General features: G+C 41.7%; 1 protein-coding gene across 1 annotated transcript; it reads left to right on the forward strand.

Moving 5' to 3' along the window:
• Window positions 1–6,459: 6,459 nt before the first annotated feature.
• On the forward strand, window positions 6,460–16,788 carry LOC307159164 (hydroperoxide isomerase ALOXE3-like; the record flags this gene model as incomplete). Its single annotated transcript, XM_079872376.1, has 11 exons — window positions 6,460–6,470; window positions 6,538–6,641; window positions 8,205–8,374; window positions 8,487–8,630; window positions 9,066–9,269; window positions 9,841–9,927; window positions 10,282–10,451; window positions 11,581–11,702; window positions 13,229–13,329; window positions 16,121–16,291; window positions 16,547–16,788. The coding sequence occupies 11 exons, from the start codon at window positions 6,460–6,462 to the stop codon at window positions 16,724–16,726; spliced, it is 1,464 nt and encodes a 487-aa protein (XP_079728502.1). The 3' UTR covers window positions 16,727–16,788.
• Between the last annotated feature and the right edge of the window lie 337 nt (window positions 16,789–17,125).

Here is a 17,125-nt window from a genome sequence, read left to right on the forward strand (position 1 = left end):
GTGACAGCTAAGTGTTATATTAAAATAAATTCAGAGAAATTAAATTCCTTCCGTTGAAATACAGCTGAATATTCTACCCCCAGCTGGCGCGTGCATGCTGAGGGCATCCCTAAAGTTATCAATTACGGCACTGCCCACTCTCTGCCACCTGAAGTCCGATTCTCTTTCACAAAGGAAACCGAGTTTTACTTCAGTGCAGCAAAGCAGTAAGTGACCAAGTCCATTTTGAACCCTCCTGTAGTGTTCATGTCTTTGTTACACACTGTTCAGTGCTCACGGGTCTGCTGGACCCAATATTGAGTTTTTAGAAAAACACAACCATAAGAATTTTGGGAAACAACTGAACAGGTATCGACTCTATTTTACTTTCAATTACAAGCAATATGGACAGTAGGCCTATTCATGGTCAATCTTTGCCATATAGGCTTCCTCTTCCAGATCACAATTATTGGTAGCAGCAGCAGGTGTAGTTTCACTCTGCATAAAAATTAGGGAGAAGACATATTCTCGTGCTTAAAGCTGCAAGTCTGGCAGATTGAGTCGACTTAACCTTGAATGTTTACATCTCTCATGCCCCTCCCCCACCACCAGCGATCACCCTCCCATCGAGTTGGTGCTCGTCAGTGTGTGCATCTTCTGTGTATGCACTGTCTCTTCAGCATCGAAGCATCATTTTCTTTTCCTTGGTTGTTTTGGACCTCCTAGCTCTGGTTGTTAACCGAGGAATTGGAAGCTTGTTAGTAGATTTTCTCTCCGCCATCACGCTTCGTCCAATCCAACACAGCTGCGAACTTCAGGTGTGTGCATGTGATATTGTAATGTGCGGGGGGGAGGAGGGATCTGTGGTGTGTGCACGAACTGTGATTGACAGATCTCACACAGCCCTGCACTGATTGGACCAGAAGAACCGGGAGTGGTGGATTTTTGCGAAACAAATAACAGGCTCCAGGTGGAGGTAGAAACGCGGGTTTTCTCTAAAACCGGCTGATTTATGTTGTTCTGTGATCAAAAAAATCTTGCCAACGGCAGCTTTAAAGGACAATTTCGGCGCAAAATGAACCAAGGGGTTAATGACACATGATGTTTTATTAACAAGGTTCGGGAGGAGCACGTTCAGATAATTAACACAAGTGGAGAGCACTCAGCAATCAATGGTAAGAGGTGTATATATATACTCAGCAGTCTCACCTCATTCCATTGACAGTTTTGCAGCATGTAGCCAGACAATATCGTCCTAACAGGTCCGAATCGAGCAATTCCCGTCCGATGAATAATCTCTCGTCTTTGAAGAACCTCTGCCGCAATCCTCTGACCAACATCGCGGGCGTCAGGCTTAACAAACGGGATCATAACCGCGGGCGAAACATCAGCAATCTCCTTCCGCGTATTTCTCTACACCAGTCCATACAATAATTCCCGCCATAGAGAAATGGTTAGTAAGGCAATGCCGCCCTCTTCACGCGAGGGAAAGGGTCTGCCTCCTTCGTCAGGCCGCCACAGCAGGCCCTAAAGTAAGCCGCGCCGTGCCGCGCCGCGCCGCGCCGGAGATTCAGTCCCGGTGTTGTGCCGAATTTCGACCCCCTGCCAAATTATTACCCCCCTCGTTGAAGTCAGTACCTGATTGCCTAATCCTAACCCCACCCCTAATCCTACCCCTCCCCCACAACTAATCCTAAACCTACCAATACTAGGGGGGTGATGGTTTGGCGGGGGTCGAGATTCGGCACAACACCGGCCAGTCCATACTCAACGTTTGCTGGGTCAACTCAGTGAGTGCTCAGCTCGGCCCTTCTCGTGTCTGTCTTGGTTGAGCTTGGCATTGCTTCAGTTGTTTGAGTCACGAGCCAGTCATGCCATCTGTATACAAATTTGATCGGGGGAATGCACGTTTTAAATTGTTTCTGTACAAATGATTTACTGTCTTACAGTAGGTCGCACGTTACGTGCAGATTGATCACAGAATCATTAAGAACCTATCGTTAACACTGTCCTGCAATTTATCTGCAAAATCTCGTAAATCTATTTAAAACAAACAAAAAAAAGTGTAGGCTATACAAGCAATGTGTTTCATGCCAAGAGTTTAGTAATCCTTAATTGAAACACAGTTAAATACAAGATGCCTACATTTATGCAAGCTTCGTCTTTTACCATAAACCGTCTCTTTTGTACTTAACTAAATAAACTTCAGACAATCAAAATTGTTCTAAACGCAAACTGTTATCTTTGCTCGGTCACTTAAACTTCAATGTGCATAATCCTGCAAGGATTTCATCTCGCCTCCTTTTTCTCGCGTCTTTGATCTAAAGCACAAGAAGACGAGCGTCGGCCTGCTAAGCCCCACTCTCCTCCTCCCTTTGTTCAGCCCAAGCGGCAACATTCTGATATGAAAAATGAAGCCTACCCGGAAGTGCGAAAAACTGCAATACATCGAAAATCCGCTAGGGGAAGGTCCCAAAAGGGAGCAAATGTCCATAGCCCCCATGTTAAAATGTCCGTTTTCACAGCATAAATTCATGTCTTTACAGGTTGGTCCCATGGACTTTTATTGTATTTTTCGATAGCTTTCGAGTGCCTGACAACGGCGAGGGTAGTGAATTTTTTTCTAACTCGTTAGTTTAGATCGTATTTAGATATAAAATGTATGACAATAAGGGCGTGGTTAACTTTGATTGACAGCTTGATTGACAGCTGACAAGGCAGCGCCACGGAGAATGACAACATTAGAAGCGCCATTTTTTAATACAGTTGACATATAATACTACTGTTTCTGTATCATGAAATGTAGTTTTAAGAGTTTTTCAGGCGAGAATGTAGTTGTTTAAAGCTCAAATCTGTGGTTTATTTAAAGATTTATGAAAATTGTATCCAGTTGATCCAGCGATGACCGGGTGCTCGGCGCGATGTACCCCGCCTGGAACGGTCTTACATCGGCTTGACGTTCTGAGGTTTGCCGCCAATGCCGCGGACTCTGGCGTCTCTGTAGTGGTTAAACATGAGATATAATTCATCTTGTGTGTATCTAATGGGCGATTTTTGGTCTCGTGAATCTATATTTTTTTCCCTGGGCAATCGTTTTGGCTGAGGGGAAGTTTCATAACTTTATAAGCTATTTAACTTTATGTATGGTTAAACTCGCGCTGACTTTGTATGTTTGATTGAATTGTTTGCTTTATTTGTATAGCTTCTTATACCTTTTACTTATACTTTTATAATGGCTAATATTGATAAAACTGAAATTTAACAAAAAGAGACTGGGTTGAGTTTTGTCATTTTAATACAACGAAGATGATATGTAATGTTGTTTACTGCAAAATCTGTTGTTTAGTACAAATGCACATATTGCCTGGACCATAAAATGTTTAATATTTTTATATTATATTTAAAATGAAAAGAGGCAGATTTGTGTTATATTTTGTTTTGTTTTTCATAAATAGGCAAACATTATGTGCAGTTGAATATAATCAATATGCGTTGCCTGAACCACATTTGTGTGGCTATAATGTTTAAGATTTCTTTAAATGAAAACGAAAAGAGTTAGTATGGTGTTTTATAACATATTTCGTTGCCATAGACTGTAAAAAAATAGTTCGTTGCCTGAAATATACCCGGAGTAGCAGAGCGAGCTGAGTGACGCGCGCTGCGTTAGAAGGTGGGCGGGGTTAGGATTTCCCAAGATTTTCCAAGATGGCGCCGCCCATACCCCCCATAAACGGCTTCAAACCCGTTCTTCAGAAAGTCTATGGGTGACGTCACAGACGCTTTGTCCATATTTTTTACAGTCTATGGTTCAGCCACACACCGCAGGAGCTCAGTTTCTCCAGGTAAGTTTATCCACTGCTGCAGCAGTGATGTCTCCTATGCTCCCACTGGAGCTCTTTTACTCTGGCTAATCTTCTCCACTGCCACAGCAGTGATGTCTCCTCTGCTCCCACTGGAGCTCTTTTACTCTGGCTAATTTCTCCACTGCCACAGCAGTGATGTCTCCTCTGCTCCCACTGGAGCTCTTTTACTCTGGCTAATCTTCTCCACTGCCACAGCAGTGATGTCTCCTATGCTCCCACTGGAGCTCTTTTACTCTGGCTAATCTTCTCCACTGCCACAGCAGTGATGTCTCCTATGCTCCCACAGGAGCTCTTTTACTCTGGCTAATCTTCTCCACTGCCACAGCAGTGATGTCTCCTATGCTCTCACAGGAGCTCTGTTTCTCCAGCTAATTTTTTCTACTGCCGCAGCAGTGATGTCTCTTCTGTAGTACTTCTCTATTAAAGAGCACTCAATCTCCTCTTTCTCTTTCCTGTCTCCTCTCTCTGTCCAGCGTGCATTGGTCTCACAGTGGACGGAGTGAGAACTTTCCCAGTAGAGCACTTACGTTTTCTCTTTCATCCAGCGAGCATTTGGTCTCACAGCGGATGCAGTGTGAGAAAATCTCCCGGGCATGCATTCATTTTCCTCTTTTCCGCTTCCTCTTTCCGTCCAGCAAGCATTGGTCTCACAGTGGACGGAGTGAGAACTTTCCCGGTAGATCACTTACGTTTTCTCTTTCATCCAGCGATGCAGTGTGGGAAAATCTCCTGGGCAAGCACTCATTTTCCTGTTTCCTTTCCGTCCAGTGAGCATTGTTCTCCCAGTGGACGGAGTGAGAACTTTCCCAGTAGAGCACTTACGTTTTCTCTTTCATCCAGCGATGCAGTGTGAGAAAATCTCCTGGGCAAGCACTCATTTTCCTGTTTCCTTTCCGTCCAGTGAGCATTGTTCTCCCAGTGGACGGAGTGAGAACTTTCCCAGTAGAGCACTTACGTTTTCTCTTTCATCCAGCGAGCATTTGGTCTCACAGCGGATGCAGTGTGAGAAAATCTCCTGGGCAAGCACTCATTTTCCTCTTTTCCATTTCGTCTCTCTGTCCAGCTAGCATTTGGGCTTAGCGGAAAAGCACAAATCCTCCCGATTGGTCATTGTAAAACCACAACCGCTCCCCGTTCGCAGACCAACAGGGGCCGTCAGTCCAGGCAGTGAGCCACCATTACGGGCCTCCCCGGTCAAGCATCCAGGCCCCTTCTCGAGATGCCAGCCCGCCAAACTCGGCACTCATTTGGGGGGTCTTTAGTCCGGCGGCTGTCCTCTGCTCTTTAGCCTTTTGGGGGGAGTACTCTGGGTTCGGGCCGAACTCCGAGCTCAGAGCCCTCCCTCCGGACAGCACGCCAAATACGCATTAAACCTTACCCCTTCAAATTATATGTAAGTGTGAACTCATGAAATTATGTTTTATTAACAAGGTTCGGGAGGAGCACGTTCAGATAATTAACACAAGTGGAGAGCACTCAGCAATCAATGGTAAGAGGTGTATATATATACTCAGCAGTCTCACCTCATTCCATTGACAGTTTTGCAGCATCCCTCCACCACCCCTTCTCCACGCTTCTAGTCCTAAACACTTACATACGGGGGGAGTACTCTGGGTTCGGGCCGAACTCCGAGCTCTGAGCCCTCCCTCCGGACAGCATGCCAAATACGCATTAAACCTTACCCCTTCAAATTATATGTAAGTGTGAACTCGTGAAATGGGTATCGACCGTTCTCTGGGATGTGTTTTCATGCTAATTGAATGTAACGTTACCCAGTTTTATCTCGAACCACTGATTAGCTTATAACGCTAGTATATAGGGCATAGAGTAAGTATAAAGAAATCGCTAGTTAATACCACTAACAAGGCTCAAAATAGCCCCACCCTAACTCAGTAGCATAATGAGGGTCCCTACATGCAAACCGAAGCATTGAGAACTTTGTAAGTGTACAGACAGTTTAATAAGAAGATCATTTATAAAGATAGTACACTTCGCGTATACAGGCAGGAGCCATGTTTGGAAAACAGTCTCGACCAGTCATGAATTAAACCGCGCTCTTTGGTGACGCGTGGATGTTTACGTTACTGTTGATCATCTGTCTATCATCGTATAAAGCCCACCCTGACAATCTGATTGGTCCGAACAGCTCTGGTTCAAGCATAGTTGCTCCACAACGGATCAAGTCCAGACCAAACTTCCCGACCTCAAATATTGTGGGCGGGGCTAAGTTCGGCTGGCATCCAGGCTATAATGTAATGGCAACTCTAGAGACGCATTTAGAGAGTTCATTAGTAAGCCCACGACAGCAAGCTTAACCGTTTCACTATTATTGTTAGGACAATGGACTGTATCAATGTTTTCTGTTTGTAGGTTAGCCATATGGTGTGCTTTAATTATAGATTGCACTGGTGGAAATTCTGAATATTTAAGATAGATTTAACTTTAAGTATACTTTAGTTAAAAATTAACTGTGGTGTTTTAAAAACATGATCCATGTATATTCAGTGTATTCTGCATGGAAGTGGATTGCATTCGCAAAATAGCCTCAATAGTCTCGAAGACAGTAATGATATAATATCTAATAGTAACTACAAAGATGCTCACAACTAAAGCTAGGATGGACCATAGGTAGTATATCAAGGCTAGTTACACTATTAATGTTTGCACTGTGTAACTGTGTATTCTGTGTGTGCAGGTTAGCTTCTCTGAAGCTAACTGGATTAGCTGACTGCAGAAAATCGTGGAAAAGCATCAGCAAACTGAAACGACTCTTTTGTGGAAATGGAAACAAAACCATTGGTACTCATCTTAAATGAATGAACTGTTCAAAATGACTGTATTGCAAATAACATGTAGCAACCCTTACGGAACAAAATTATATAGGAATATACTGCAAAATATAATGCGATATATTACATAATAAATTCCATTTTATCCACGGCTAAATCCTCTGGGGAAACGCCTGGAGAGGCGATCAAAGTTGGGATGCCCAGATGGCTTTTTTTTTTAAACCAATATTACCTTTTGAGATGTCTAACTAGGGGTTTTTAGGGGTGCTGAATCTATCCCAGCCATTAGTTTTGAGTAAAAATGACTCCAAGTCCATACAGAAATCCATAAAAAGTGGTTTTATTGAACAATTACAAAACAAAACTTCTGAAATCAGTTTAAAATTTAACAAACCTCATCCAGCTCCCCTGCATCTTCCTCACTCCTGTTATCATCTGGCTGGTTGATGTTCTGGAAAGAGTTACCATGACAGTTCCCACAAACAGAAATACGCTTGACACCTTGCTTTTTACAGCAGCACCTGTGAGTGTCACAGTCCCCTGCACAGTTGCAGCTTCAGAAGGTAGTCCAGTGCAGTGGGATCTGTTGTAGAGATTGGAGCATAACTTTGTTCTCCTTGTTTCCATCCATACTCAAGGAAATCCAGTGATGGACTTTGTAGCAGTAGCCAATCTCTGGTCTGGAGATATGCCCGCAGAGAGTGCTGTGCTGCAGCTCCTGTAGTCGGAGGCAGTTTCTCAGGCTTGATGCTCCCGGCTGCGGCCCGCTTGCTAAAGATATCAAATCTTAAGTCTCCCAAATCTTCAGGGGGATTTCCGCAGAATATGAGCTTGAACAGTTCGCAGCCAGCTTTGATGATGTCATTTTTCTTGGCTCTGATGTCATTGAACACATCCATGGCCCCCTCTGCTTTCCGACATTGTAAGACACATCTTACGATGTCGGAAAGATCCGGGAGGCCCTCCAGGAGAGATACCGTAAATACCTGATCTTCCTACACAGCTACTCTGGCTGCGATACCGTATCAGCAATTTCTGGGTTTAGCAAACCAACTTTGCTCACCAAGCTCTGCAAGACTGACAAAGCAGAGGGGGCCATGGATGTGTTCAGTAACATCAGAGCCAAGAAAATTTGGGCACCCCAACTTTGATCGCCTCTCCAGGCGTGTCCCCGAGGATTTGGCCGTGGATAAATTGTGAGGTGTTACTTGACACCTATAGGAACACATGTTAAAAAAAAGCTATTGGGTTTCTTTGGGGGGTTTATTTTTTTGCAGATGCAGTACCATATCTAATCACGTATACATCTATATATTATGAAGTGTATTACTGAATATAAAGTTACATACATTATGATATATTAGTACATATGTTGTCTGATATTTTTCAATATATGAAAAGTGGCAATTCCTTATGTATTATTCAATACATTGTAATATATTAACACACTATATTATTCTGTGTATTTTCAAATATACTGTTAAACCATTTAATATACTGTATTGATCATTCATATATTGGAAATATATTTTTGTTCCGTAAGGGATATGTTCTGACACAGCATGCTTTGCAGAATACTGTCAGGAGCACTGGCATGAGGACGAGTTCTTTGGCTACCAGTTTCTGAATGGCCTCAATCCCATGATGATCCAGCGCTGCTCAACTCTGCCTGAGAATTTCCCCGTCACAGATGACATGGTCAAAGACTCTCTAAGAAGGAACACCTTGGAGCAGGAGATGGAGGTACGCTACTTGCTACTGGCAATGATTTGGAATGACTGGGACTGGTTTGCTTTGTTTTTGCCTAATTTCCTGTGTTTCTTCATTATTTGGTGTGATCTACCCCCATGCCCAGAAAGGGAACATCTTCCTGTCTGACTATAAGATGTTGGACGGGCTGGTGGGGAATGTTGTCAGTGGCAGGCAGCAGTATCTCACGGCTCCCCTGGTCCTGCTGTACTGCAACCCTCATGGCATGATGCAGCCCATCGCCATTCAGGTGCGTATCTTGCATCCGAAGTGCAGAAATCCACAGGTTATGAATAAAACCTCGACTCTTTGAGGGAGAACACAAGACATCAAGCTGTATGGGACATCGCTCCTTGAGCATGTAGAGGGATTAGAATTGGCTTCAGCTGGGAAATGCTCAAGAAGCGATATCCCAGGGTGACATCGAAGTGCTTTGACCGAAACAGAACTACATGGTCAGTCTTTATTAAATTAAATACAGATGAATAAATCTTGAAAGATGAGGTAAATAACTGAATTATTACAAAGAAAAAAAGTACAACTGATGAGAAGGCAAACATGTCTGAATGATTAAACATTAAATAAACCATTTTTTAAGATGTCAATGTCTTTAAAAATATATACCCAGATTCCTTCAGAAACCGTTTGTACCATTTTCACGGATGTTCAAATTTATTCTGCACAGTTGAGGCAACAGCCCAGCAAAGACAATCCCATTTTCCTCCCAACGGATTCAAAGGCCGACTGGAAACTGGCCAAGATCTTCGTCCGAAATGCAGAGTTTGGCGTTCACGAGGTGGACTTTCACCTGCTGAGGACTCACCTGCTGGCGGAGGTGTTCACCGTGGCCACGTTGCTCTATTTTCCCTCTTCACATCCTCTCCACAAGGTATTGAATCTGTTGCACATGAGTTGGTTTGACGTGTGAACGGCGAGGGCTCATAGAACAACAGGAGCGTGTTCCAGACATGCCACATCCACAGAGAAAGACAGAGAGAGAGAGAGAATGATAGAGAGTTGATAGAGACTATTTGGTGGCAGGGGAGTTTTTCAGCTGTAGTCTGTGGTCACAGCTGTTTATTTTACCTCAGAGATGTGGCTTTGTGAAAAAGCCTGCCTTCATTATTTGCCTTTTGGAGAGCGAGACTGAGATATCTAAAGCCTGTGGTCACAGACTACACAGAATATTAGGTACAAGTATTGTCTTACTCAAACCCATTCACCTCCCTCTTACCCTTCTCTCAAAAAATGTAATTATTCTGTAATTCATGTAAGAATAACTGGAATGGAATTAAGGAAGTCACATACAAAAGCAGGCTTGCAGGTACAGGTACACACACGCAGGTGCAATAACGCACGCACTCACAGACAAGAAATTAAAATTCATTCTTTATTCATATATTTTTATCTTCCAAGAATGTGAAGGCAGTGAATGCTCTTACTTACTTTTCCTTCTGTAGCTCCTCTTTCCCCATATCCGATACACGCTCCAGATCAACATCATGGCCCGGAATCAACTGATATCCATGGATGGGATCATTAGCATGGTATGCATACTGTATGTCATGGTTAAAGAGCACTAAAGGTTCAGTCTTCAATTATAATCCAATACACTGTTGAATTCAGTTCACTACCCTATATACCTGCAAACATATCTTGTAAGATTGGTACAAAAAATACATTAATGGCTCTTTAATGTTTTCTGTGATGACTGACTTCTTGAACAGTAGATTGCTAGATTGCTATTAAAAGATTGCTAGATTGCCTTTACTAAATGTATTATTTTTTATTTAAATATGTGGAAATTATTATGGGATTTGTGGTGACAGAACTTTGTTATACAGTAGTCTTTGACCTAACTTTATGTCATGTCTTCTCTCCATTAATGTCACCACTCTTAGTATGCAGGAGTAGGTGGAGAGTCATTGGAAAAGTTGCTGAAGCGTGCTACTGCCTCACTGACCTACAGCGCCCTCTGTCTTCACGATAACATCTCTGAGAGAGGCCTGGAGACTGTGCCCCACTACTACTACAGAGATGATGGGATGAAACTGTGGGATATTATCAACAAGTATGACTACCAGTGGAGTTTAGTCTAGTGTTTTATTCATACTTTGCACGTGACGTCACACGTACTGGCTGGCGGGCAAGAACGTCGTTCTCCAGCAAAGAAACCCAGTAAACTAATCAAGGATCTTGCCAGGATGTCGCCAGTTTTACTATACAAAAGTTGGTGTTTTGAGGTGTAAACGACATGCCAGATAGTTGTGCGATTGGATGCACTAGCCGCAGATGAGATAAGCAACCTTTACAGTATACACGTCTGTGCAGTGATCATTCCATCACTCCATCAAAATTTCAACATTTGTTTGAATACAATGGGTGTATGATCATGTAATTAATCGTGTCTTTAAGTTACCCTGTAGTTTCGTCAATCAACACCACCAGCTGGTTCGGCGAGTCAGCTGTTTGTGTTATGAGTCTAAGCTAGGCTAACTGTACGTTCCCACCGCCGCCGGCGCGAGCAGCAAAATTCATTGAAAATTAATGACTTCTGGGCACTTTGACGCTCTCGCCGGTGGCGGTGTGAACGCACAGTTACAGCTGTCGTCTTTTGCTAACAACAACAAAAGTGTGTGATAGGTTGTTTTGAGGTTTGTGATATCTATGGTTTTAAATGAGAACCAGAGATGACCCAATAGTAGAGCTAGATTATTTACGGAGAAATTATTACTGCTCGATTATCTTAAAAAAAACTTGTCTGCTTTACACAATTTAGCTATGGAGTTAATCCTAGTCCATTTATGCAGCTATCTCGCTAACGAACTTGATAGCTACTAGAAAGACCTGGAACTACAGGACTCTACGTTGAAAATACCTGTTTGTTGCCCGCCTGGTATCCATGGTAGTCACGTGACTGCAAAGTATGAATTGATAGGCATTATGCTCTCTCTCTCTCTCTCTCTCTCTCTCTCTCTCTCTCTCTCCTGGTGCAATTTCTGATTCATATTTCAACAAATACAGTGTCAATTATACAGGTTCATGGGTGTAGTCAGTAAGCACATGCTGCACATGTACTGTGTTGTAAGTCGCTTTGAATAAATTCCTGCTTAAGAAATAAATGCAAAGCAAATCTTCAAAAAAAGTAAAGCTGTAAATATGTAAACCTGGAAAACATCTGACTGTGAGGTTGTTCACAGGTTTGTTGCAGCTTTCTTGTCACACTACTATCAACATGATGCACACGTGCAGAAGGACACAGAGCTGCAGTGTTGGATCACTGAGATATTCACCAATGGCTTCCTGGGAAGAGATTCCTCAGGTCTATTATCAGTCCGTTATCAGGGCTGTTGCAGTTGAAGATGCTGCAAGTGTGATTTCTGGTGGAATAAAAATGTGTCTAGACCAAGTCAAGTCAAGTCATCTTCATTTATATAGCACTTTTAACAATGTAGATTGTTCCAAAGCGGCTTTACAGAGATACAAGGATAGTTTAAAGTAACAGAAATTGTTTTAGCTTTATAGCAGTTCTTGAATAATTTTATTTTCCAGCTAAAGTTCATTTGATTGATTCACTTCAGTCACAACGATCAATAGTTATTAACTTAGGGGCCGCTAACACGACACCATTTTAACAGGAAACTCTACACAGACTTTAAACACGAAACTTGTGAGAACGCTGATTGTGTGCACATGCGCATTAATAATTGGTTCTATAGATATGTGCGTTTGAATATATGTGTGCAGGTTTGTAATTCCCAACAAACCAAGCCTTAAAAAACTACTTGTCTGGCCTTAACATTTCTGATACAGAATTTGATCACTTCGGGGTAGGTACGCGAACCGCATTTTCCCGACAACGCTTTATCTGGAGTATAAGGAGAAACTAGGTGGCACTTTAGCACCCCGCTATGACATCGGGTGCAGGCGAAGGTCCTTCGTCAGATCTGGATACGGCCTGGATCCGGCAGGCTGTGGGAAAACCTCTGGATAAACAAAAACACTAAAATTAGCGTAGATGCCATTCAGTCGATTTTGATATTCTAGGTATTATTAACTGGCCGGAATTTTGAGATCGCAGTAGACGTGAAGGACTATAATGCGTTAAGAGCTCGCTCGTTTTAGACCAGCTGTAGTTTGTTTATTAAGCGTGCAGGGCAACCACCCAGTAGAGCATTACAATAATCTAGCCTTTAGGTCATGAACGCATTAACTAATTGCTATGCATTTGTCAATGAGAGCATATGGCGTAATTTAGATATATTTTTAAGATGGAAAAATGCGGTTTTACAGATACTAGACACGTGACTTTCAAATGAAAGATTGGTATCAAAGAGCACACCCAGGTTCCTAACAGACGACGAAGACTTGACAGAGCAGCCATCAAGTGTTAGACTGTATTCTAGGTTATTATGTGAGGAAGTTTTTTGTCCAATAATTAGAATCTCTGTTTTTTTTCAGAATTTAGTAGTAGGAACCAATGAGTATGCATTTCCAACTGAATTGTTGCCATATTAGGACATTTAATCCAACAAATGTTTCCTTTCTTTTGTGTGTGTCTGTGTGTGTTCAGATTAGTATTTGCACAGCATAAGATAGATAGATAGATAGATAGATAGATAGATAGATAGATAGATAGATAGATAGATAGATAGATAGATAGATAGAAAATCTATTGGAAAATCTATAATGTTTTATTTTTGCTTTGAGGCACAACCTCTTTTGTAAACCACACTGTAATTCACTGCTTTATGGGAAATAATTTAACCAGGTGTGTGTGTGTGTGTGCATGTATAAATATCCTAAACTGAGTTCCTCACAGAAACAGCCTTTTATTCTTCTTCACAGGAATACCATCATCCTTTCAGACATTGAAAGAGCTTATCAAGTTTGTCACCATGGTGATCTTCACTGCATCAGCCCAACATGCCGCTGTAAACAGTGGACAGGTCAGTTAGTACAAGTCAAATGACTTCCAATCACACAGAGCCATTAAAGCTGCAGTCCGTGATCCTAATCTCATACCCTTTTCCTCAAATCCAGCGAATTGCACCACACATTCCACTAGCTGTACGCTGAGTGTCACATGTTCATGTATTTTGATTCATGTGTATAGTTCTGTTCTAGTATTTTGCTGTCTGTGTGTTAAGCCGAGCACGCACTGTGCGATTTTGGCCACGATTTTGGCTGTCTGAGAGAAATTTAGCAAATCCTAAAAGATTCCTCTGATCCTTGGCTAAAATCTGAAGTCTTTGATCGTTAGTTTGACATATGACCGCTGTGATCACATTTTACCACCGACGGAATTCTGGCAGTGTCAGAAGATTTGAATCTCAGTCCTGCAGTGTGACTTCTACAACGACCATCAAATTGTTTTTGTTTTTTTTAAGACAAGCCATGACCAAAATTAACGTTAGAGATTTCTTTGTAGCCATCATTTCAATCCTGCGTGTAACGCAGCTCACTGTCACCGTCATTGATTGATGATGTAAAACTCCTGACGAGTTTTCTTGCATTCGTAAGTTTTTAACACGTCTTGACTGTCGTACAGTTTGATATTTATGACAACTGAGATCTTACAGTGTGGCATGGCTTACAGCGAGGATCATGTTCGTACAGGCTGACAAGCAACTTCTTCTTGCTTGTTTATGACAGTTGGCATACAACTTTTAGGTGCATTACATACAACATTTAGGTGCTAGTTAGGAGTGTGGGTCAATTATTATATATATATATATATATATATATGATAGAAATATTACTTGCGTGTAGCCTAAATAATTTAATTCCTTCATTATCAACACTTTGATAGCCTAATGCTAATGTCTAGAATAGTGATTTAAGTGTGAATTGTGACTTCTCTTTGTTTTAGGTCAGTCTCAGACTCAGATAGCCTGTGGGGGGTTTGGGGCAGTTCAGTGGCTTGGTCGGTAGCCTTATTGTACTCCCAATGGTGTTTTGTTTTTTAACTTCCCACCAACATACCCCTGCTATTGATTCAGATACTACTGTAATATCATCTGTTGTCTCCTTCCCATTTACAACATTTATTCTTGTACCATCCCCATTATTAATACATACTAGGTTTAATACATATTAATACATACCTTTTCTGTCAAAGATACTAGAAAAGGTGGTATTCTCACAACTATGTTCCTTTTTAGAAAGAAATGATATCTGCGAGGATTTTCTGTCAGGATTTAGACCGTACCATAGTACTGAGACTGCTCTCATTAGAGTCACAAATGATTTGCTCTTATCATCCGATTGTGGTTGTAGTTGTACCTCTCTTTTAGTGTTACTCAATCTTAGTGCTGCATTTGTTACCACTGACCTGGCTTTAATTAGTTCAGTCTTCCTCCGTTCCATGATTTCCTCCATTACAGATTTGATTAGAGTCCTTAGTTCAGGTGTGTCTTGTTAATTAGTCTCATTAGTTCCTCTGTTTGTGGTGTACTTAAAGGTGCAATGTGTGATATTTCTGAGGATCTATTGACAGAAATGCAATATAAGATCCATAACTATGTTTTCAGTGGTGTATAAAGACCTTACTTAATGAACCGTTATGTTTTTATTACCTTAGAATGAGTCATTTATATCTACATAACCGCGGGCACCACCTTCTATGAAGGTCGACATATCGTGACGTCATGTTTCTACCGTAGCCGACAGCGAACAAACAGCGCTACAGAGCGCGTATCGTCACTAACTTGAATGAGAAGCAGCAGAAAAAGACGCAGCAGAATACTCAGGTTGTCCCTGACTCTGCAAACGTGGAGAAAAACATGCTGTCTGAACAACGCCTCGGACATCGTAACGTTAGTTATTTCCCCTTACAGCTGCTTTGATGCTCTTATCCATAGCTCTTATCTTATACTAACTAGCATGGAAACAGGCTATGGTGAAGTCAGTGAATAAAAGACTAACACAATGACGAACAAGATAAAAAAAAAAATAATAATAATAATAAAAAAAAAAAAAATAATAAAAAAAATCGCAATAACGTGGTTTTACTGAATAATTGAATAATTAATTAAATATAATTGAATATATAATATAATATAAAGAAACCTCATTGCTTGACTTGCTACTCTCTGCTGACTCAGACGACGACATCTTCCGATCCTACATCGGCCACCGTAGCTTCTCCTTCGAGTTTGCAATTTGAGGGATGAGCCATGAGTGACTGACTGTTTGCAATTCGCAAATCTCACCACTAGATGCCGCTAAAAATCACACACTGCACCTTTAAGCCCTGTTTAGTCGTATCAAGTTGTCAGTTCTAACGTCTTGTTTAGTTGGTTGTTCTATTCCTGATCATGACATTCTGTTTTGTCAAGATTTGAGTTTGTTCTTGAAATTAAAGTTTAAGACTGCTGCACTTACATCTTGTTTCGTCTCTACTGCAACCTACAGTGACATTCAGTGTTCGAGCTCAAAAAACCCTCTGTTGTTCTGGCTCTGAGAACGGGAAACATGAATATTGGTTGGCGCTATAAAGCAGCACCGATCGCCAATTCAACTGAATCGTTCCTCTTAAGACTGTTGACTTGTCACCAGATTTTCTTTAAGTGTTTAAGGGGGACATGACTAAAAGTTTGAGAACCACTGCCCTAGAGCAAGTAGCCCAGGATGACAAGAAAAACATGTCCATATCCACTTTCCATGGCCTAAGTAATGTTTATTCTTTATGAATATTTGGCTTATATATCACATTTCTCACAAATTCTTTCCCCCTAGTATGACTTTGGCGGCTGGATGCCTAACTACCCCTCTGCCCTCCGAAAGCCCCCTCCCAAGGAGAAAGGCCAGACCACTGAGCACACGATCCTGGAGACCCTACCTGATGTGAGCACGACGGTGAATGGGATGGCTGTCCTTTCACTGCTGAGCAACGACTCTGCAGACCATGTGAGTTTTCACACCATCACATTACTCTGTCATATTACTCTGGATGACAATGGCTTACTTACACTGCTTTCATTCCTCTAGTTTGTATTACCTGACTGTTACATTACAAAGGAGATTTAGCAAACTGTAAGCATAGTGTTGCAGTGGGCTCTTATGAGTATTAGTGCTGTCATACGTAGTGTGTTAAACATTGTTATAAACATGTTTCTTATCAACATGTTATTTACGATTGCAATCTTGATACACTGTCCGTAGTACCCTCTGGGACATTTCCCTGAAAATCTGTATGATGAAGAGGTTCCCTGCAAGCTCATTGGTGATTTTCAAGAGGATCTGAGGGAGTTGTCAGATCTCATCGAGAAGCGGAACAAGACGTTGGAGCTTCCCTACACCTATCTGAACCCCAAAAATGTGGACAACAGTGTAGCCATTTAAAAGGATACAGTAGTCCTTAATACATTTGTCTTTCTATTATAGCTTTGTCCATAAAAATAAAGACCAAAGCAAAAATAAATTAAAGTAAGTCATGGATGTTGCCTTTCAGAGAAAATAAAAATAATGTGAAAGGTATTGCTTAATGTGTGGTGCATTATTTTTTTTTAACTTGTGGATTATGACATTTACAGCTGTGGTGCCATCTAGTGACATTAATCAGTACAATCCTGCAATATTAAACATTGCATATGTGGCAGGACCATCAGGGAATGGGGAAAATAGAGACCCCAGAACTATACTTAACACTCAACTACGCCACCGGGAAATATCAGCCCTATACAGGGGGGCACACAGGTTCGTTACCAATATGTGGGCGAGTAGAGAGACAAGTCTATATTC

This window comes from Squalius cephalus (assembly GCF_949319135.1).
Source record: "Squalius cephalus genome assembly, chromosome: 5".
Classification (NCBI taxonomy): domain Eukaryota; kingdom Metazoa; phylum Chordata; class Actinopteri; order Cypriniformes; family Leuciscidae; genus Squalius; species Squalius cephalus.